This window comes from Lampetra fluviatilis, chromosome 49 (assembly GCF_964198595.1).
Source record: "Lampetra fluviatilis chromosome 49, kcLamFluv1.1, whole genome shotgun sequence".
Taxonomy (NCBI): Eukaryota; Metazoa; Chordata; class Hyperoartia; order Petromyzontiformes; family Petromyzontidae; genus Lampetra; species Lampetra fluviatilis.
The window spans coordinates 2,184,520-2,206,724 of NC_136323.1; the positions used below are offsets into that span (position 1 = coordinate 2,184,520).

A 22,205-nucleotide genomic window follows, 5' to 3' on the forward strand; every position below is an offset into this window, starting at 1 on the left:
GGCAAGGGACCGCCATGATCCTGGAATTTGAGTGTTATAATGATTGGCGATTTATATCTGAACCGGTCCCGGCGCCCCCCCCCCACCTCCTTTACCAACCCGTGCTAAGTGTGGGGTTAAACAAACCTTAAAACCGACAGGGTGAGGGTTGTCCCCATCCAGCAGTGGATTGACAAATGGCAGTAAATGGAACGTTCACTTTGATGCCGTTTGATGGCAATGCAAATGTTATTTCATTCACACTGGCTACATATTTTACCTGTCAAGAATCCTAATTTCTGTACGGTGTCTACAAGGCCCTTGCAGTGCTTATTTGTAACATCGAGCTCATGTTACTCGTGCACTAAATGACCTTACCGGTTGTCTTGTGTTTTACTCTTGGCGTGAACTTTGTTCCGCTTGGCTCGGCTGAGCCTCCATGGCCGAGCACAAGAATATCCCTCGTGTGACGACATTTGGCTGTGCAGCTGTCGATGGTCACAATTCACCCCAACCCCCTCTACGATTTCAAAGAATCGCCTTGATTCAGGGCCACGACTCAATTAATGAATTGGGTTCTGCGTTGAACCTTTTTGATATATTTGCCTCGGCATCCCAAAGCGCCTTAACATCACATACTGTTAACATTCCTTCCCTTTATTAATGCTTCCCCCTATCCCCTCCCTTTGATGCTGCTGGTCCTGCATAATGCACGGGCAAAACATGACTTTAAACCCCCCGCCAAACCTACGCATTTCACAAGTAGTACTAGTCGCATATCTGCATTTCCTATAAATATGCTAAAATTCCTCGATATGCAAATTATTTTGTCAAGGCGCTCTTCCTCCTCCATCCCAGCTTAAATAGACGCTCCAAGCCCAGGACGTGTCATTCAGACTCTGTCTTATCGACAGACCTGTTCTTCACCTGAGGACGGCTGCTTCCGTTGTGGCCGAAACATCGTGAGAATTTTTTTATTATGTTTTATTTTTATTATTTTATTATTTCCATTCTACGTGACTTTACCGAAAGAACCAAGAAGATCACATCTCATCTCAATGATTCCAACACCCTTGTGGGTTTTTTGTCACCCAATCATGCCCATCCAAAATACATTTTTTTGGGTTTAATCGCGTATATATTTTTGGGTTAAATCTAACCCAAAGAAACCTGTATTATGGATGATATTGGTCGCGAAAGCCTACGTGTTAAACTAGCCATGCCCATGATGTAAAGCGTGTTATATGCCCGGAACGATTTCATTACGCTGCAATTAATTGGGCATTGCACTTTTATGCCTTTCAGCCGCTGTAATTGTGTGCTTTTTTATTCATCAAAACGCTCGTATTCAGATGGACAAATGGGGTTAATTTGATTGGCGCATCGGGCCTCTGTGCCATTACTTGCTTGGCGTGGGTGCATGATCACGTCGTTGTTTATCATAGGAAAAAACAGTGCATTTCTATTCTTAGGTTTTTTCGGTAAAGTCACGTAGGTAAAACATTAAAATTAATAAAAGTAAAATAAAATATGAATAAAAAGTGTGCTGTACTTGGCCCTTCCCCCCCTCTCCAACCATTATATAAACGGAGTGGTAGCTCCTGCAATCTCTCATTTACTTGATACAGCTGTCGTGGCTGTGACGGTTCCACCTGAAGACGGAAGCTTGTGTGATTTTTATTTTATTTTACTTTTATTAATTTTAATGTTTTACCTACGTGACTTTACCGAAAAAACCTAAGAATATGAATCCTTGCAGTCACGAAAGCTTCAAATCTAGAATAAAGTGCATTTCTACTCGCTGCTTCATTCAGGGAAGAAGCTGGGGAAATCGCATATTAAGCTGTTTCTAGTCAGCAGGAAAATAGCTATAAATATGCATGTGATTTGAAAATGTAATCAATTATCCATTTTGGGTGATATGCTAATGCAAAACAAACCGATCCGTTGCATTTTTGCTGTTATGTGCAACCTGGTCTTGTCAATTACATGCGTTTATATAGTTTGTCTTTGCAATAACTTTTATAATAATTTCCACGTAGGGAGATAACATAATTTTTAACGTGGATATTTATATATATGTGTGTATAAATATGGCAGGCAAAAAAGCCTCTGCACCACCCATTATTACAAATGGGCACAACACAGTTGATCGGCTGGCCGGCCGTGGTGGACTTAAAGCGTGCTCCTGAAAGAGTAGACATAACATCCTCTCTCCAGCTCTCGACTGGCCCAAAGCTCCTTTGAACGAAGGCCCTTCTTGTCGGCAATGACATGAGCAAATAATTGCAGGGCTGCACCTTTACCGAAACAACAAAAATGACACCAGGCCATGACCTCCGTCCCAGAGAGATGGAGGAGGAGGATGATATCGGCCTCCTAGGCAATCTTGACCGACAGAAGCCACGATTGTATGAGATGAGGGAGACGGTGGTGACGATGATGGTGGAGGCGGCAGTGTTACGAGACAAGGGAGGTGAGCGGGTCCATGGGGAAGCAATTGGGGGGTTGGGGTGGTGGCGGTAGTGGTGAGGGCAGTCTGGATTTGTTTCCATAGCAACTCCTCCTCCATGCACACAGCCTCCTCCCTCATCCTCCCATCACGTTACCACCCCTCCCTACATCTCTGGTTGGCCAGCGTTTCCAGACGCTTAGCTCAGAGCGCACATCGTGAGATTAAATTGGAAGGGAGCTTGCGAGGAGGAGGAGGGAGCTGGCGCTGCTGCTGCTGCTGCTGGAGACGTCTCTCACGTCTGCGAACCACACGGTGAGGATTGTCTGCCTCTGGTGCCCAACGCCTTAAGCTGAGAAATAGAAAGCACGCGGAGAGGGTCGTCTGGAATTGTTCACGCGCCGGTGGTAATTATTGCGAAAAAACTGCGAATTCGATATTCACGTGGAACCAGAATGTAAAATGCGGTCGTCAAGCTCGCCCGTGGGAAAGGTCATGTTAATAATGGCACGCTTTGTGTGTTTCGGATGGAGAAATGCGGAGAAATGCGGCAAGGTTTAAAAAAATAAGTGGAATATGGCGTTTTTTGTTGTCTCTGTGTGGAAGGTGGACCATTTTTATCTGCCGATGAACGGATAATGAATTTCTCTTGAAGGGCATAGCTTAGCATTATCAGGAGAGATAAAAAAAATCACAAATTTCTAAAATTTACATCGGTGTGTATTTTCTTTGGTGAGATTTTTGAGGTTTTATGTGTGGGTTTTCTTAGACGTGCGATGAAAAATGTGAAGAGTGTTGGCTTCCGCGCACAATGTTAGGCGCGCGAACGCGAGATGCTCATAATATAGACGCATCGATGATGCGGGTGGGGTTGTCCGGGAATGTGGACGCGTGGGTGCGTGGTTTTCGGTGTCCGTGAACGGGTTGAATGTGGCTCTGCGTGGGGTTATCATTTTGTTGGCGTGTGCTCGATTTGAATACGAATGTGCGCTGTGGGGCTTTTTTTTCTTCTGTGTGGGTGAGTTTGAGAGGCTCATTGCAGGGCGGGGTGGTATGCATGTTGTTGAATATCATTATAATTCGTTGTGTGTCGATGTATTATTGATTGTGGAGGTGTGTATGAAGGTTTGTGTGTTCCTGTATGCGAGGCAGTGGATGCAGATATTGGGTGGGGTTTGGTGCGCGTGTGTTGCATGTGATTGTATTCCATCGCACGCATGCATTTATTTGAGTATGCGTATAGGCGAGTGAATCGGTTGTTAATATTTTTTTGAGTCGTACATGTGTGTGCGTAAATGTGTGGGTGCGGTTTTCTAACGGTCCGCCCTCACATTGTGCTCACGCACAGACAATACACTGGCCTTTGTTATTAATGGATGCGCTCATATATGAAATCGATCTCATGCCCTGTGGTACATGCAGTTGGGGGTTTGCATGGATGCCGGGTGTGCAAGTGTCATTGCCGCGGCTGGATCGACATTAAATGTCGGCGTGAGTGATTCGGTATGTGGGTCAGCGCCATTTCCTGCGCAGCTTCAATTCATTCCAGGTAGCATGAAGAGAATTGTGATTGCGATCGTATCTGGTCATGTACACAATTGTATACACTTCACCTTGAAGTAAATGCCACTGGCGTTAACTTCATCATGGGCGATTTTCAGATTTTATTTCGTATTTTGATTGTCTGAATTTTAAGCATGGGATTTCATGAAAAATACTGTTCAAAATTAATCCCATGCAATCCCTTATGCATTTTTCTGTTATTTATCCCTGTTGTAATGGGCCAGATAAATTTCCCGGAGGGTTTTGAAATTGTGCCGCAGATTTGGAACACGCCACCACGGACATTATCAATGGGTGCTGGCAGGAGGGACTCGGTGATGTCGATGTGTGGGTGAAAGTGCCATTTGATGATGGATGTTTACTGTGTACGGGCTGTACCATCGCAGACCGGCCACACCACATTTTGGGGTGTAGGGTGGTGGGGCGTGTATTGCAGTGGGGAAGAGAAGGGGGCGTGCGAGGTTGCATGGTTGTGGGTGCTGTGCTGCAGACACTGCAGTGTTGCTGGCTCGTCAGCGCTCGTACCAAAACGCGAGGTGGATTTCTGGAGCTGGATTGCTCATGCGCTGCATGCGCCATCAGATTTGCCTCCAGCGAGTTTTCCTGCCCCACCGCGCCAATTGCCAGGGGCTATGGCAATGGACGCTGCCAATCTAACGAGAATGGACGTTCATAAGCAGGGGCATTACTGCATTGAGCACTGAAGGCACGTCCTTTAATTTCTCCAAACGAAGCTCGTAAAGGAAAACAGATCCTCTCCGTTACGGCAACATTCTCAATGTCGGCCAGCGGTGCTTTAAATAAACGTCGAGTCACAGCTTTATCCTGGCTCAAACTGGCGTGGGATGGTGCGCATCTCTATTTGTGGTCCTGACTGGCCTGGCAGACAGTCTCTTTACGTTTAAATACATTAATCCACCGAATTCATGACAGATTTTTGGATTGGACCATGTCATGATCTGGCCAGATTTATCTTGCAAGGCCCTCCGCCACCTGACAGCCAAACAGTGTCACGTGGGCAATCGTTTAACCAGCCAAATATGAATGTCGGGTCGTGGAGAGTCTTGGTAAATAAATTATGCTCTGAGCATGACAATGGTAGAGCCCGACATGTATTATGAATCTTAATATTGGCTGAAACAAAAAAACATACGTGTTTTCAATTATCTGTCAAATAAAAACGTGTAATAATACAGATTCAAAGAAATGTATGTTTGATTACTACATGTAGCTGTATGAACCCCAAAAAACGTACGGTATGTAAAAAAAACCTGATAATTCCCAGCAGCAATTGAAATATATCACAAACCTGCTTGTACGAGCTGCATTGTGTCGTTTAGACATTGTGACAACGCGAAATCCCTCCAAAAAATTTTACCAATCATAGATTAAGAGCAACAATGCTCGCGGTGACTTCCGTACATCAAGATAACGTAAAATCACACACAACTGCAATGCCGCAGAGGATGTCACGTTGCTGCAATCATTTATTTGGCAGCTGACCAGAATGTGTCTGAGACACAATATTTCCTATATTTTTTGTCCCCCACACATTTTTCTTGTAACCGTAATGAAATGTTCACCATTTTCAGCAGCTGTCAGACGTTAAACTCCATAGCAGCTCGGACAGACAGACGTGGTTGGTTGATGTCGCCCCTTTCGACATGAACTCCACCTACAATCACTCCGCCATTGATAGTAGTAATAACAATGTCCTTTGTCTAAAAAAAACATCACCGGGTGTCAAGCCTTTTTTATTTTTAAAGTTTTAGATTGTGATGTTGGCTATTTCAATGCTAACGATGTGCACATTTGGAGGAAGTCGGTGAGAAGTAGCTGCAGAACGATCATGGAAACCAGAGAGAATGCTCAAAAAATCTGCAGAGGGGTCAACACCTAGTCCCTATACTGCCATCTACTGGCCCTCTTGCAGTTGAGTTGCTGAATAACGCACGTGCTCTGTGCACCACACCTCCCAAACCTCACCATCGCCAGTGGACTGCGGGCACTCGCTGCCATGCCCCCCGACTCTCCCCATGCTCGAGTTGAGTGACACAACGAGTGTGTTCGGCTTCAGTGAGACACAGCACACACACACACTGCGGTGAAGCGCGCAGCATCGCTGTGTCCCCAGCTGCCTCGGTTAGTGGCGAGTGGGCACTTGACCTGGTCCCGGGAACGAGACCGGCACCTGACCAGCACTGAAGTGTGTTCAAGCAAACCTTCAATGGGGGTGGGCAAAGAGCAGCACTAGAAAAAAGCATTAAACATCTAAACATATAATTTAATGCAAGAATGTGCAAAAATAAGGTATTTTAAATAATGATGGTTAAGGGCCATCCATAAATTACGTCACGCACCTAGGGGGGTGGGGGGGGTCAGACATTTGTGACGATGTGTGACGAGGGGGGGGGGGTCAAAAATCGTCAAAAATCGCGTGACGTCATTTATGGACGGCCCCTTAGTGATTATCCGGCGTTTTGGAAAATCCGTGCTCCCTCCACCCCAGAAATATCTCCTGCATGTTTTCAGAAACTTACATGACTAAAATGTGTGATTAGGCTTTCGCCCAACAGGGCATTGCCAAAGAGTCGCATTTTAGTATGCATAATGCATCGACTGTAATGTTCAAATTAAGAAAAATGTTCACAGAAAATAACCAAGTCAAGGCTACACAATTTCGCTTCCACGAAGTGGTCGCCAGGGGGCGTCACGCGAGCCGGCTTGCCGTCCTTGCTCTGCTCCCTCTGTCTCTCGGTTTTGCCCTCGGCCGTTTTCTCTGCTTCTCCCTTCCCTTCCTCGTCCGCTCTTCTCTTGACATCCTAAAGGCGTCTCCCCCACCCACCCACTCACCACCACCTCTCTCGCCTGGCTCTCCAGTGACCCCCACCTCCCTTGACTCGACGTCGTAGTCACGGTGGTCGTTTATGTGTTTGAGGTTTTCATGTTGTGGTTTTCCCACCTGATGATGATTGCTTGTATTGCAATCGAAATGTCGTGATTTCATTTATTTTATACCTACGTGACTTTAGTCAAAAGTCACTTTATTGTCAAAGAACCAACGAGTATGCATTTATGTGTTGTGCAAAACTAAATATAAGGTCTAAAAGTTATAAAACTGTGAAAAGTGGTAATTGTCAAAAATGGGAAAAAAACATTTGAAAATTGGCTCGCCCCTGCAATAGAAACGCGTAATGTCACCACTGGCTTAGGACTGAACAGGAGATGAGCAACGCCCCGATGCTGATTAACCAATATTATCCATAATAGAGGACTTTCTTGGGTTATAGCGTGTAGATATGTTTCTATATTTAAACGATTTTTTATATTTATGCGATCTAACCCAAAAAAAAACCTCTTAGGAGGAAATTACGTTCGACGGAATAAAATGGCAACAAGAGATTGAATTCACCTTTTGGGCCACGTGCGGTGCAGGGCTTGGTGAGGAGAGGCCATGAAGCCAGACATCGTCACGGAGCAACCGGTGTCCGGGGTTGGTAGGGCCCAGCGCAAGAGCGTGACCGCCATGGAGACAGCGGAACCTACGGCTCTCCCTGGCGGAGCCAAGCCCAAATCGGGGACCCTGGCAAACGCCGGGAAGGTGGCAAGCAAGGCGAGCTTGAGCCGGTCATCCTCCGCCAGCAGCCAGAGTCGCACCGGTAAGACGTCTGGGCCAGCAAAGGCGACCTCCGTCAAGGCCAGGCCAGCATCCATGTCGCTCGGGGGAAGCAGAGGCCAGGTGGACGGACAGGCCCCACACGTCGGCGGCGAGAGCGGAGTGGACACCGGTAAGAGGAGGTGGCGGTAATAACGAGAGTGGTGGTGATGGTGGTGATGATTTATGGTAAGGGCTGTGGTGCTGATAATCAGAGGTGGGACAAAGTCATTGTTATGCAAGTCCAAGTCGAGTCGCAAGTCATCAAATTCATGACTCGAGTCTGACTCGAGTCCAAGTCACATGACTCGAGTCCACACCTCTGCTGATAATGGTAAGGGTGTGGTGGACGTGGTGGTGGTAAGGGTCACGGTAGTTATGATGGAGAGGATGCCAGTGGTCAGAGATATTGATATTGTGGCGTTGTTAAGACGATGATAAGGTGAACAATGGTGCAAAGAGTGGTGATTGTGGTGAAAGCCATATTTGTGGTTCTGGAGTGGATGACGGTAATTAAAATAATGACGGCGACAACGGTGATGTTGGTGGTGATGGTTAATATGATGGTAGTAAGGGTGATGGTAACGTGCAGCATTGTCCGAGATGACAATTTACATTTACAAGTGGACATTACATGCGAGCGGGAGAGAGGTGAAGCTCTTTAGAGCAATCAATATCTTCTAAAGAAAATAATTGGAAAGTGAAGTAGGCTATACATGTTTCATGGTTTGATTTGATGTTGAGGGGAAGTGGAAATGTGTTTGGTGCCCTGCACCGTTAAACCCAGTTATCTCAGTTTGATTCCTGGCCAAAGCGAACAGCAATTCCGAATGGTATCAGAACCTATCCTGGGTGCCCACCCAAATCTTCACCAGCCCTCAGTGGCCAGCCAAGGTAAAGTGGGCCTTTATTGACAAAAATATGTTTAAATCATAATCACGTTTAATGTAACAATATTGTCGTTAAATATGCACATCTGGCTCTACATATTAAATAGCCACTTAAAAAACACATACAATTCCACATTTAATGCTTTTGTTTAATGGGTATTGAGGACCTGGATCGTGTGTTCGTTGTCATGCAGTTGAATGCGAGATGATGCTTTTATTCGAGCGTCATTTTTATCTAAACTGCTTTGCTATGCATGAGTGACGTGAACGTATTTTAATATATTCGTGGTAATTTAGCAGGCAAGAAGTCTTCGGTGAAGGATGCTTCATCCGCAGGGAAGGATGGAGCCCCAAAGAAAAGCAGCAGGTATGAGAACCAAACGTTCATAAAAAAAGCATCACGAGATACATCAGATGTCTCTGGGTATATCAACACAGTAGAATCCCTCTTAACGGCAGTAATTGGTTCCACGATTTGCCAAATTTTGCTTAAATTTGAACCGCAAAATAACTCTTTTCGGATCGCACACAGCAGCAACATCTTACCACCTGCAAAAAAATAACTTGGCAGGACCCTTCTGCAAACGAGTCTTTAGACTCATTGAGGCCTTCCTGGGAAAAAAAACAAGCAGAGTACAGTAGAATCCCTCTTAACGACGGTAATTGGTTGCACGGAACCGGTCGTTAAGTGGTTTGGTCAATAAAGCGAGTATATGAAATACACGTTAAAGGCTTCATTCGTTTCGATAGCATCGAAAATTACCCTTTCACACCTAAAAAACGTACTTTATAAAAACGTACTTGTCCACTCACAAATATGCTTGTTGTTCTCGGGGAAGTGATGTGACCCAGCATTAGCGTGTTTTGCTGCTCGTTGCATAGCTTCATTGCCTGAATCTGGCAGGCCGCCCTGGCAAACGCTACCAGTGTATTAACCATAGCATACTATGCGCCATCTGCATCACAGCGGACATAAAGGATCCAATGAAGCCATTCTGAAATGCGGAAGCCATTGTGCACTGACATCATGGTCAAATGTTGCCAAATTTGAAAAATTACTCAATTACTTAAAACTTTGCAGGAGCCTTCGCCATATCATCTTAAGACTCAGTAAGGCTTGCCTGCGTACAAGTGAAATAATAATGATATACATAGTGTTTTTGACTTGTTCATTGTGATTTTGTGTGTGTAGTGTCAAGACCAGGAAGCCAAGGCCGGCATCTGCTGTCATGGAGACGCCCCCTTCATCGGAGGCCTCATCCAATCCGAAGCCTCGCCCGTCCTCCATGATTGGCTCCCGGAGTCTCTCGGTGAATAAGACTGTGGGACGTCCCGGAAAAGGTGACCTTTGACCAGGGACTCACCCCTGTCTACTTCACCCACCTTTATTTACTCCGCTTCACGTTGCTTTCCACTCCAGCAATGGAGGCAAAGGCCTCCTGTCAAAACCCTCAGGTCGGCCTTCACAAGACGAGGAAACGCTCCTTTGCTGCCACGCCCAATGTCTGGAATTCCATTCCTCTGTTCACACTGCTGATAGTGATAATCCTCAATACATTCAAGTTCAAATTCCAGATTAGTCTCTTCTGCATGTGACTGTCTCATTCTATGAAATTACCTAATTTCCCACAGTGGTACTCATTTTGTTGACCCTAGAAAGATAACTACTCGCATTTTTTTCATGTTTTAAATTTAAATCAAATTGTTTAATCTGGAATAATTTCTTGAGATGGAACACCTTAATTTCAAGGGCATGTTTGTCATATGATTCACACATTGCAATATCATGACACACACGTAACTAATACAACGGATATTCCCTGAAACTCACCACGTGGGCAATTTCACTAATTCCTTTCACCTGTTTTCAACAATGTATTTAACAACAATGTATTTATACTGCCAATGCAATTGTATTGCATTAACGTTTTTATAGCATTCATATATGCACATATATATTTGGTTACAATCAAACTTCATCCTGAAAACACACATGCATGTTAAAAATAACTTACCTATTTAGTTACAATGATCGCATCAGGATTCAAATTTACTATGTCCATTTTGCCTAGATGGCGTATTGCATTTAAGGTACTGTATTATAAAAACAGGATGAAACGTCACAGGTGGGCCACCAGAAGGCAACCATCACCCACCCACCTCCTAGTTGGGACATTCCTTATCTGCCCTCCCTCCTCCCTCCTCAAAGACACTGATGGTGTAACCATCATCCGCATCAGAACTCAAACAGGCCGATGCACGCATCTCCGTCATGAACGTAAAATTAAAGACAAGCCACGGTAGTGTGATTGTGATCGTGCAACCCACACTGTGGACCACATCGTGAACCACTGCGGTCTACGCTCCTTCGACGGAGGAGAAGGAGAAACAGGCACACTACACAAAAGCTCTCCTGAAGTCCCCTCTCATGGCCAGCAGACCTCGACATTGGCTTTCTGATTCTAGATTTGAAGTTTTCGTGACTGCAAGGGTCCATACTCTTTGGGTTTTTTCGGTAAAGTCACGTAGGTGAAATATAAAACAAAAATAAATTAAATCACGACGTTTCGGAGGCAGCACAAGCTTCCGTCTTCAGGTGGTACCGTCACAGCAAAATTACTCCACTTGATACGGTAATTTTGCTGTGATTTAATTTATTTTATTTTTTACCTACGTGACTTTACCGAAAAAAACCTAAAGAGTATTGGCATTCTGCTCCTGAACAGAAAAAAAACCAATGTAACACATCACGATAGCTTAGTTCAAAAACTAAAAAAGAAAAGAGTCATGTAAAATTAGGCATTTGGAAGGTTTCCCAAGGTACTGGATAAGGTGAAGGAGCGACCTCGACTGACGATAGAGGGGACTGACGAGAAATGGGCCAAGAAGGGTTCCTGCTCATTGGTGGAATCTAGGTGCCGTGAGCAGCCCCGGATTAAGGTTCTTGTAGGCCCCAGGCACTTCTGTTTCATAGGCCTTCAGTGATGACTCTCTACAGTTTGTGCTGCTGCTGCTGCCCATGTTACTGCTGTAGCCGCTGTGACTCGGTACTTTGTCCAGCTGATACGTGCATTATTTAGTCTGTGACCTAATTCGATGGGAGCATGCTGTGTGCTGGAGATAAGCAGATTTAATTTGAAACGCTGTGCCTATCCTTGCTATATAAATATATTTATCCAAGACGATATCTTGGTTACATGTTGTATTCATACAAAAAAAAACATGGTGAACATTTTTTTGCGTAGGCCTTTTAGTTTTCGTAGGCCCTAGGACAGTGATAATATGGCCCCGGCCATGGGTCTGCTATTAAAGGGGCCCCGCTCCTGGTGATGCTCGGTCTGACCAACACCGATCGTTCCCTCTCGAGCTACACGAACCCCAACCCTCGTCGCTTTGCACGAAAATTATATCCACAACAGGATAATACACTTAAACTCATATACACCCACAATTGTATTTCGATTTAAAGCTTTCGTGACTGCAGGGATTCATCTTCTTGGTTCTTTCGGTAAAGTCACGTAGAAGGGAAATAATAAAATAATTAAAATAAAACATAATAAAATTATTCTCACGACGTTTCTACGTGACTTTACCGAAATAACCAAGAAGATGACCCACAATTGTAATCCGCTGGAAAAATAATTCATACCAGTTCACCAAAATTAAAACATTACAAAAAGAGGAAAATACTAGCGTAATTGTTCTATATCCCGCAAACAAAAACCCCTCTTCATGAGCGAACGTGGCCGGCTCCGAGCTCTCCGTAATTAGCAGGCCCAGCACCATGCAATGAATGACAAAGGGTTCCCGCAGATGCAACACTTCTGCAAGCGAATACATATCAGGAAAAACGGAAACATTTGAACATCAACCGGAGCACACGGACTAGAGAAGACCAAAACTCGAACCCTTGACGTTATACATTTAGGCATTACCGAGTCTGGTGACAGCCACTGCTTATGCCACTCTGATGGCCATCTCTCCAGTGATGTCTCCGGCCTTTCAGAGAACTGCACGCAAACCCCCCCTTAGAAGGGCCCTGGTTCCCAAACCAGTAGGCCGCAAAAGCCTAACGCAAGGGCTTGGCAACCAAAATAACAAGAAGAGCCATTTTTTTCTTCGAATTCGTTAACATAAAAACCTCAATATTTCAAGAGACCGCCAATGCAAATGATGAATACGGGATGGTGGTCCTTAATAAATAACGTCATGGAGCAGTCCCTTATAGAACCGCATGCGGCTCCGTAGCTGCAGGTTGCCGACCTCTGATCAAATGCAACCGGATTGATGGGATTTAGGAGTCGCACGAGGTCAATCCAAAGCCAACACCATGCACAAACGCAGATTATTATTGTTTACATTATTGTACCATGCTTTGCGATTTTATAATTTTACAGTTATAAATTCCCCTGTTTTTCAACAGCTGACACTTCTGGAGCCGTCGCCCTCGAGGGCAATCAGAGGAAGTCATCCGTGAGCAAAACGTCATCCTCCAAGAGCGAGATTAAACCATCCATCAAGAAACAGCCATCGTCCTCCCCAGCCCCTTCCAAAGCTGCTGGAAAATCAACCAAAGACAAAGCCAGCTCCATGAAGATCAAGAAATCTTCGCAACCTTCCCCGAAGGTGTCCTCAATGAGCTCCTTACCCCCAAAGCCTGCCAAAAAACTCGCGAGCAAGCCTGTCGCAGCCAGCGTGGCGGATGACCTCAAGGTGAAGCCAGAGCAAGGCCCAGAGGTGAAGTCAGATCAAGATCGGATCCAAGAGATCACCCCTGAAGCCCATGTCGATGATGCTGAAGTCAATGACGATGCAGCCGACATGAAGGAGGCTTGTGGAGAGGAGGTGCGGGGAGAGGAAGTTCGTGGCGTGAAAATCGCTGAGGCTGTTGAGCAGATGGAGGCTGGGGTCCTTGTGGAGGAGGCTGGGAGTCTTGACTCTGTTCCACCACTGGCTCGCGTCGTGTCTGAAGTCCACGCTGATTCCGAAACGGACGAGAGTGTCCCCGAGGCAGAGGCTAAGGATGCAGAAGACTGCGAAGAAATGGACTGCAGGGAGGACAAGATGAAAACGGAGGACGAGGATGATGAGGAGGATGAAGACGACGATGACGATGATGACATGTATGAGCGGGAGGAGGCATGTGAGGAGGCGGCAGAAGAGGACATGGATGAGTGCGACACACATCGCGATGATCCTGACACGGAGGCCTGTGAAAAGGAGAAGGAGGCTGAGGAAAAGGAGCAAATGAGCGACGATGACGAAGACGACGATGAAGACGATTCTGATGATGACGAGGATGACATCTTCTGTCAGGCAACGCTGATTGTGAAGCCGAACGCACAAGGCAGCGGAAAAAGAGAGGGGCTGTGCCTGGCAGAGATCGCGAGCAATGAGATCATGGTGAGACGCAAGCCCAGGAGCCCCTCGCAGGAGATCCCGAGCCCCCAGATCGTGTGCGAGGAACGCCTTGTGCAGTACGTGCTCTGTGAAAATCCTGGCCCGGAGAAGACCATGAAGGACAACTCGAACAGCATGCTGAAGAGGGCCGAGAGCTTTGGGGAGAGGGACAAGGAAGGCCGCAAGTCACCGCAGAACAAGTGGGAGAAGGACTGCTGCGAGAAGGAGCTGAGCATGAAGCAGGACATGACGGAGGACGCCTCCTCCTCGGACGAGTCGACGGCTCGTGACGAGGACGACCTCCCCACAATGACCGTGGAGCCATGCAAGATCAACGTGACGGTCAACATGCTCCACCAGGAGCTGTCCAACGGCGGCGGGAAATCAGGGCGGCTGCTGCTGGACCTTGTTCACTCGGAAGACGACGACGAGTGGGTCGACCTGTCCAACGAGACCTTCGAAGACTACGAGCAGTACGTGAGCGACAAGGCCGCGGGCCACGGCCTCACCGAGTTTGACAAGATCCTGGTCGAGCCCGACTCCTCCGTCGCACCAGAAAGGGCCGTGGAAGCGACGACGAGCGATGGCGATGCAGCCACGCCATCTCGCGGGGTCGCGGCTCTCGAGGACCGGGCCTCCGCCGGGCCGATTGTCGCCGTGGGCCGGGTTCGCCCGCCCAAGCCGCCGGGGCCACACTTCCCGGGAGAAGCCGGTAACTACGTGAAGCTCGGGGCGCGGGTCCAAGACACGACGGCATCGGGCGACGACACTTCCGAGATGGCCGGCGGGCGCAGGTTCGTGGCTCGATCGCCCGAGGCAGTGGCTGAGCGGCCCGTAGTGGAGGAGGAGAACGAGGTTGGCCCCAAGGTGGGCCCAGTCTTAGGCAATGGCTGTCTGTCCCAGCAGCCCTTGGGCATGGGGTTGGCAAAGGAGAAAGTGTTGGGCACGTCTCTCAACGTGCAGCCAAAAGTCCACGCCGACTTCTGCCCTCCTCACAGCAACGACCCAACGCTCTTCAAGATCCCCGGAGCCAACGGGAAGTTGCCTGAAAAGATCCCCCTCAATGGCTCAAAGGAGAGCAGCAGCATTTTTTCAGGTAAGTTGGTAATGTCGGGGTGATAGAGGGTTTTATAACACAAATATGGCCACATCATTTACGTGGTCTAACCCACGAATAAAGAAAATAAAGATGAATAATATTAGGTGTTGACCCACTGTTGTTCAGGAAAATGTATAGAACAAAAACCAAAAATTGCACAAAAATATCACGGAGAGATGAGTTCTCGTCATCAAATTGAGGGACAGAAAGAGGAAATCATGGAAAAGAGAATGCGTGCAATTTAATGGGACATCCTGAACTAGTAGGAAAAACAAGTAAACCTGTAAAAACAAAGTTTTTCACTATAAATCCTTTATATGTGTGTCGGCTAGAGTCTTCTCGTCCTCTGGCTTGAGATGGCTGCCACCTATGGGTCAGATGATTGTCTGCCAGTATTAAGCAATTGGTAATTAAATATTTAATTTGTTTTCCCTAAACAGTGTAAAATTTTGGAAATTTGTTTTCACGAAAATGAATTGTCACACACAACGAGTCTGTGTGGAAAATGTCAGCTCGATTGGATCACGGGAAGTGGGTTAAAAAACGAGCGAAAGATTTGCACGGTCCTAAGCAAGCAAGCGAGCTTAATATAAAGGATTTAAAAATATATTCGCCTGTGGAGGACGCGGGGATCGATCCCGCGACCTTTGGCATGGGAAGCGAGGGCGCTACCAACTGCGCTACTCCGCCACGGCCTGTGGAGGGGTTACGCTCTGGGCTCCTATACTGTGACGTTCAGCCAAAGCCATGAATGAGTTGTATTTGAATAAATGTAAAATAAAAAAATTTTGCCTAAAAAGTGTAAAAAATTTTAAAAACATTTTTAACGAACATTAATTGTCTCGCACAACGAGTCTGTGTGGAAAATGTCAGCTCGATTGGATCACGGGAAGTGGGTTAAAAAAGGCGCCTTTTGGCGTCATCTGGTCCAACCCATGTGAGACTAGGCTCTAAGGAAAGCTGTCTCGGGTGTGGACCAATCAACTTCAAGGACAGTGCATACAGAGTTATGTTTTTTGTTTGCATTATGACTGCAGGTATTGTGGTCTATGCAAACATGACTCCTTGTAAAAAGGTGTCAGTTTTGTTGCCAGCTAGAAGGGTAAAAACCAATTATCAGTTTTTTTGTGGTGCACGCTCTAAGGAAAGCTGTCTCGGGTGTGGACCAATCAACTTCAATGACAGTGCACATTATCAGAGTTATGTTTTTTGTTTGCATTATGACTGCAGGTATACAAACATGACTCCTTGTAAAAAGGTGTCAGTTTTGTTGCCAGATAGAAGGGTAAAAAACCAATTATCATATTTTTACTGGCAAATGAGGTTCCCATGGTGAATTTAAACTGCCAATTATCTGTCCTAGTTTCACGAGATGAAAATGAATTCGGTGTTGCAAAAAAAAATTCCTTTCAGATCACAAATTATTGATCGCAAGTCAAACGTGGTATGTCATTGCATTTATTTCTCAGCTGATTATTGAAATTCCCAGAACGTGCGTTTTCGGGTTTTCTCATATTTATCTGCGGTGACAATGGAATGATTCATCGAGCGAGGCTGTGCTCTGAATTTATATTATTTGGGGTTTTCATGTCATTGTGCAACAAGTTACACATTCTGGGGTAGTGCAAACAAATGTGTGAGTGTGCTCATTAAGCTGTGGTTGACTAGGCGACCTTTGGGAAATTAATCTAAAGAAAACTACGCGTGCTTGTATTGTGCAGTCATCCTGTACGTATGTGTTGCATGTGTGTGCATGGGACTATATGTATGTACAAGTGTGGATATGTATGTATGTGTGTACAAGCATTTGTGTGCAAATGTGTGCCTATGTATGGGAATGTGTATGTGTGTGCATTTGCGCATCTGTATACGCATGTGTACGTGTTCTGTGTACATACGTATGTGTGCACTAATGCGCGCTTGCATGTACGTATGTGCAAACATTTGTGTGTACGTGTGCGCGTATTTTTGTGGTGCACGCGATGTGTGAAAGTGTGTGGGGAGTGGTGAAGCAGTATTTGGCATGCTGCACTATGAACCCAACGACCCGAGTTCAATTCCCGGTCACGGCTAGCATCAGTGCGAAGTGCTATCTGGGCCTCCCTTAGGTTAATTCAGCCTTAAAAGAGTAGCTGGCTCAGTGTGTGAAAATCAGCATTTGGGAGACATGCAGCCGAGAATGGCGCTAGCCAAATCATCTTGTGCAAAGTGCAGGCTTTAATAGGTGCTCGATAACAGCACTTGCCCTAGTAGCTTGTGCAGGCTACACAGGGACATGTGCGCATGCTTACGTGTGTGTGTTCTCTCTCTCTCTCTTCCCTCAGTGTGCCTCGGTGGAAACTGCCAGAAGGTGTTCCCCTGGGGTCCTCCCTGCAAAGCTCCCATTTGAGTCCTACTCCGATGATCTGTGGTGATAATGATGCGGTGATAATGATAATAAAAAAAATACAAATGAAAGCTTAAGTCAATGAATTTACATTATCAAGTAAACCCATCATGTTCAACGGCTGCCGGTTGTCTCCTAGGTTCATATGCACTGGGCTGTTTCTCTCCTTTATCTCCCTTTGATGCCATTATTGCCCCGACAACCTTACGTATCGGCGTTGCGCTCTCTACCAGTAATACTCCAATCGGCATTTACAAATCTGTGCTAACGAGATAAAGCCCAAGGGGGAACGGGGAGGAAGCGCCGAACGGGCCAGTATAAAACACAGCGTAAATATATATGTATCAGTTGTTGTGAGCGTGTTAGTGTCTCACTCTTGCCATCATGCTTAGAGGAAAACAGCACGGGACATCCGTCGTCATCATCGTGGCGTGTGGGCCAGTGTTCACGGTCAATGTACAGCGCATGGCTTTTGGCATTGATGCTCCCGCCCATCAGCTGTGCAGAGGCCATATCAGCTCAGCTGCTTGCGCAAGCGTGCAGTGTCGAAGTGTCCCAGCTCATGGCCAGCTGTGACAACGGATTTACAAGATGTGTGTCGTATACTGCTTGAATCCTCAAGGATTTAGAACACACGTGGCAAAAATGTGCCAATGGGGATTTATTTCCATTGCTGACTCATAGGCTCATTTATTTGTGAATTATTTATGAGCTGCGTTTGCATTATTTAGTTCACTTGGTGACTTTTACGGTGACAGTTTTTTTTTAATATTTTTGTTGCTTGGCAACAGGTGTTCCACCATAATGGACCATTTCAGATGACGGGCTTTTTCACAATACTTCAGTGTCTAAACACACTTTATATTTTCTATCGTAAAAAAAAATGGTATAATTTATTAACTTAATCATTGCGTTATTTATATTTACATGTGCTGCGGTTGCATTTTGGAAATACATTGTTTGCCTTGAAGTTGTTGTTGTCCAGAGAGATTGTTTTTTGTAAGAAATGTGTCCTTATCACCGACAGCAGTAAGATATCAAGTCCAAAAAAGACTTATCTCAATGTTAAAACACTGTGTTTATCTTTCAATGGTAAACCTCATTTTAAAGGGCCAACCTTAGGGTCACTGTGCCCTGAGCAACATATAAATCTCAATGCATCCCCCCACAACCATATTTTCTTTATGTTACTCGACAGCCGAGTAAGATAAAGAAAGTCTCAGGACTCATTTTGAGGATGAACTGGTTCTGGGATGACTGACGGATACGAGCGGCGAATACTCAAACTCGACACGGCTGGAACAGAAACCTCATTGCTGTACTGCCTGCGATTGGCCGTATGATTATTTACAGTTGGGCACACTGCATGAAATACATTTTTCATAATTTATATAATTCTGGTGTCCCCTTCACACATGCTGGCTTTTAAAATCAGCTTTTCAAATTGTCTAGCCAAGTAATCATTTGTACAGAGACTCCTCTACTTACGAACGAGTTAGATTGCAGGGGTCTGTTCGTATGTCCAACTTCTGTCGATACCAAACATGATGTACGGCATGTACACTAAACACAGGGAATGGCTTTAAAAGTTGTATAATTTCCCGTAGATGTAGATGCCACTGGTTCTTCATGTTCCACAGATGTAGATACCACCACCGCCATCTATTGCACGGCGGTTGAACTTACGACTCTCGGTCCGAACAAGCAACTGGACATACAGACAGGTTTGTTCGTATCTCGTTCGTATCTCTGAAAGTTCATGAGTCGAATGTTCGTAAGTAGAGGAGTCCCTACGTATTGTACAGCACAGAGACGCGTGGTTAGTGTCCTGGACTCCTCGCTAAGGGACAGCGTTGCGAGAGCCCAAATGCCAGTTTTTGGTGGCCAGCTCATTCTCTCACCCCCTCTCCAGGGTTGATCAAAATTATCACCAATTTCTTTAGGGAACTCAACAGTGGTTAATCCTTTGGAGGGACTGCCCTTTGACGTGGAAAAGTGAAATTTTGTTTACCATTGACGCAGAGCCGCCAAAAGAAACGAGTGCCATCCCATTGCTCATTTGAGCAGGGAAACTGATTTGTCTTACGTGATATGACTTACACACTTGACCTGACTTACACACTCGACTTACACACTTGACCTGACTTTTCCACACCAGACGGTTCAGTGATCTCTCTTCTTGAACACAGTGAACAGGAGACGGTGGCAGCCCACATTGTACACATACCCCCTTGTGCACTGCACCTTTGTAAAGCTTTAATGCAGCCACTGCCCTCTACATTTCACTGCATGCCCTCCCCGCCACACGCCTCTTCTCCCTCCCCCGCCCGCTGTGACCAAAGGTCAGCCTCGTGGCCATTGTAGAGCCGCGTTTGTGTTCGTGTTGACCCCTATAACCTCCTTGAGCACTGCTAATGTGATCATTCCTAATTAACCCGCGATTATTCATAACTGTCGACTGGCACTGCCACGGATCGGAACGGCAAAAACATGATAAACTGTCGGCGGGACGTCTACCGTCTTTGTAGCCGAGTAAGTAGTTAAGTGTCCAATAAATAAGCCCTCGCTCGCATCCCGTACCCCGACGGTGATCTCCTGACCGAGATTCAGACTCTGACGACAGGAGGGGGACTCGTCCCAAGCCGGTGGCTGCATGTGAACGAGGGTGTGTGTGGGGAGGGGGGTGAGTCCAGAGGACAACGCTGAACAGTCGCGGATTCGCTTTTAAAATCTTCGCTCCCGTTGGCACGGGAATGGCGGAGCGACCGGCCACGGAATCAACTGGAGGACGTCGCCTCTTTCTCTCTCTCTCTCTATCGCTCAGCGTGCTTGGATTTGTGCCACATTCTGCATCGACATGCAGCTCGCGTGATTTGTAAGGCATCTGATTAGCAAGGCTCGTAGGTGTTAAATGCGAGTAATTATAAAATTACATTTAGGTCGATGGGAGCACTTAGATTAAAATGTCTTTTAAAAAAATGCGAACATTTGTGTCAGATAATTATGCAAAGTTGTCAGTTCAATAATATACCTTGTCAACATAAATTATCATCGGGCGCTATAGTTTTTTGTTAATGATCAGTTGCTATTTTTGGACATGTGTTGAGGTTTGAGTCCAAGAATTAGAAAAAAGAACCAAAATCTGCCAATCAGATGAGCTTACCTCCTGTGTTGATCTGTCTTTGTTCTAAAGCGTCGTTATAATCCGCAGACAGGCAATGAGAAAGGGCCTGTTTCTTTTTTAAGTGTTGTTGATTTACCAAAGTGAGAACGCTTTGAGTTTCCGTGTTACGCATGCATGCTCGCATTCGTATATCGTACTGTGTGCAAGCCCACGGTTACAGACACTTGCGAGTTGGTTCAACATAGACTGCAATTGAAGGGAATCTTCCTAGAATTTACAGAAGTTGATGTTACTACCTGGTGCAGACTTTCGGGTGAGGTCTCAATGAAATGTTGTTTGTATTGTTTTGCACTGTTCGACCTTATGCATTTTTTTTTCCACGACACATTTTCTGACGCTTGCCTTAACTTACGTTGCTGTATGCACTTTGTAGCGGAACTTTCATGTGTGTCGTCATCGTCATTTATTAGCACCACCCGTCACTTCATGCTCTGGTTTAGCAAGCAGTTGCAATTTGATTGATTGTCACGGATCTGATCGCCGCTGTTCAGTAACACATTTTAACATCATAATCATCATCGTCGTCTCTGTTTCCAGTGCATGAGTGGCCTGTGGTCATCACAATTACGACCGTGTCCATTGCCATCGTCCGTCGGTCACCTCGCTGCTTCTCTCGTCATCATAAATGTGACCGAGTAGTGAGATTTGCGTGGTAGGACCTGCAAAAGTTACGCGTTCGGAACGGGAGGGATGTCTTTTAAACTTTCAAAAGCATATTGATATCAGTGCGGCCAGCAACCATATATCAAGGAATAAATCAATCTGTCTCCGTGTTAGTAATTGACTCGGGTGTACTGGACATTGCACATCTGGACGGTGAAGCAAAGTGATTCATTGTTTTTAGGCGTAAACAAAGCATGCTTGCCCTGTGCAGTACGCCGAGATATGGATAAACAGTACACGTACACACATATATATATCTCACACATACACGGTATATATATTTTTCTGTTGCGTAGTGTGTGAGTGGATTCCTCGTTATAACCTCGTGTGTCTCCTATAGTCGATGTGCATCCACCCGGGCAGGGAGGGCGTGCGTGCGTGCGCGCGCTGCCTGGCTCTGCAAGCCGCCGTTGTGTGAGCTTGTGCGATTGTGCGTGTTCGCCTGTAGACGTGACAGTGTGTGACGTGCACATTGCGTTACAATAAAAACGTACGAGACTCGCGGATCCAGTGCGCCTCTTGATTTCGCACGGACGCAAAGCATTGGACTGTGCCCGGGTTATTTGTCCTGGGATTTGGGCCCGCCACACACTTGGGGCTCGTTTTGATTTTCTCACTCCCATCAATTGCTTTCTTAGAATTGAGTTATGTCGTGAATAAAAGTGTCCCATTTGGAACCTTTCGTATGGACCAATCCCAGACGTACCTCTCAGCCTAGCTCCAGAACAACTGTACAGTATACCATCATGCAGTTCGACACAATACCACCAGATCTCAAAATTGTAAAAAAAAAAAATCCTGCCACCCAAACAGATGCTAATTCCCGGACTATTCGGGTAAAAGCAGGATAAGGGAGCAGCCCTGACATCACCCCGTGGTAGCGACCATCTCCGTAAAAGAAAGATTCTCACGAAATGTGCGTTGCCGTTCTTTG

General features: G+C 46.0%; 1 protein-coding gene across 4 annotated transcripts; it reads left to right on the forward strand.

Annotated features, from left to right (window-relative positions):
• Window positions 1-2,627: 2,627 nt before the first annotated feature.
• On the forward strand, window positions 2,628-21,777 carry LOC144948432 (uncharacterized). 4 transcript variants are annotated; one of them, XM_078877891.1, is made up of 6 exons: window positions 2,628-2,746; window positions 7,496-7,782; window positions 8,840-8,906; window positions 9,732-9,880; window positions 12,963-15,035; window positions 17,363-21,777. In XM_078877891.1, exons 2-6 carry the CDS (start codon window positions 7,521-7,523, stop codon window positions 17,425-17,427), a joined length of 2,616 nt encoding a protein of 871 aa, XP_078734017.1. In that variant the 5' UTR covers window positions 2,628-2,746; window positions 7,496-7,520; the 3' UTR covers window positions 17,428-21,777. The 4 variants fall into 4 exon arrangements, with proteins under 4 accessions (XP_078734017.1, XP_078734018.1, XP_078734016.1 ...); XM_078877892.1 differs by having other exon boundaries at window positions 7,496-7,653; XM_078877890.1 differs by having other exon boundaries at window positions 2,629-2,746; window positions 8,837-8,906.
• The last annotated feature ends 428 nt before the right edge of the window (window positions 21,778-22,205 follow it).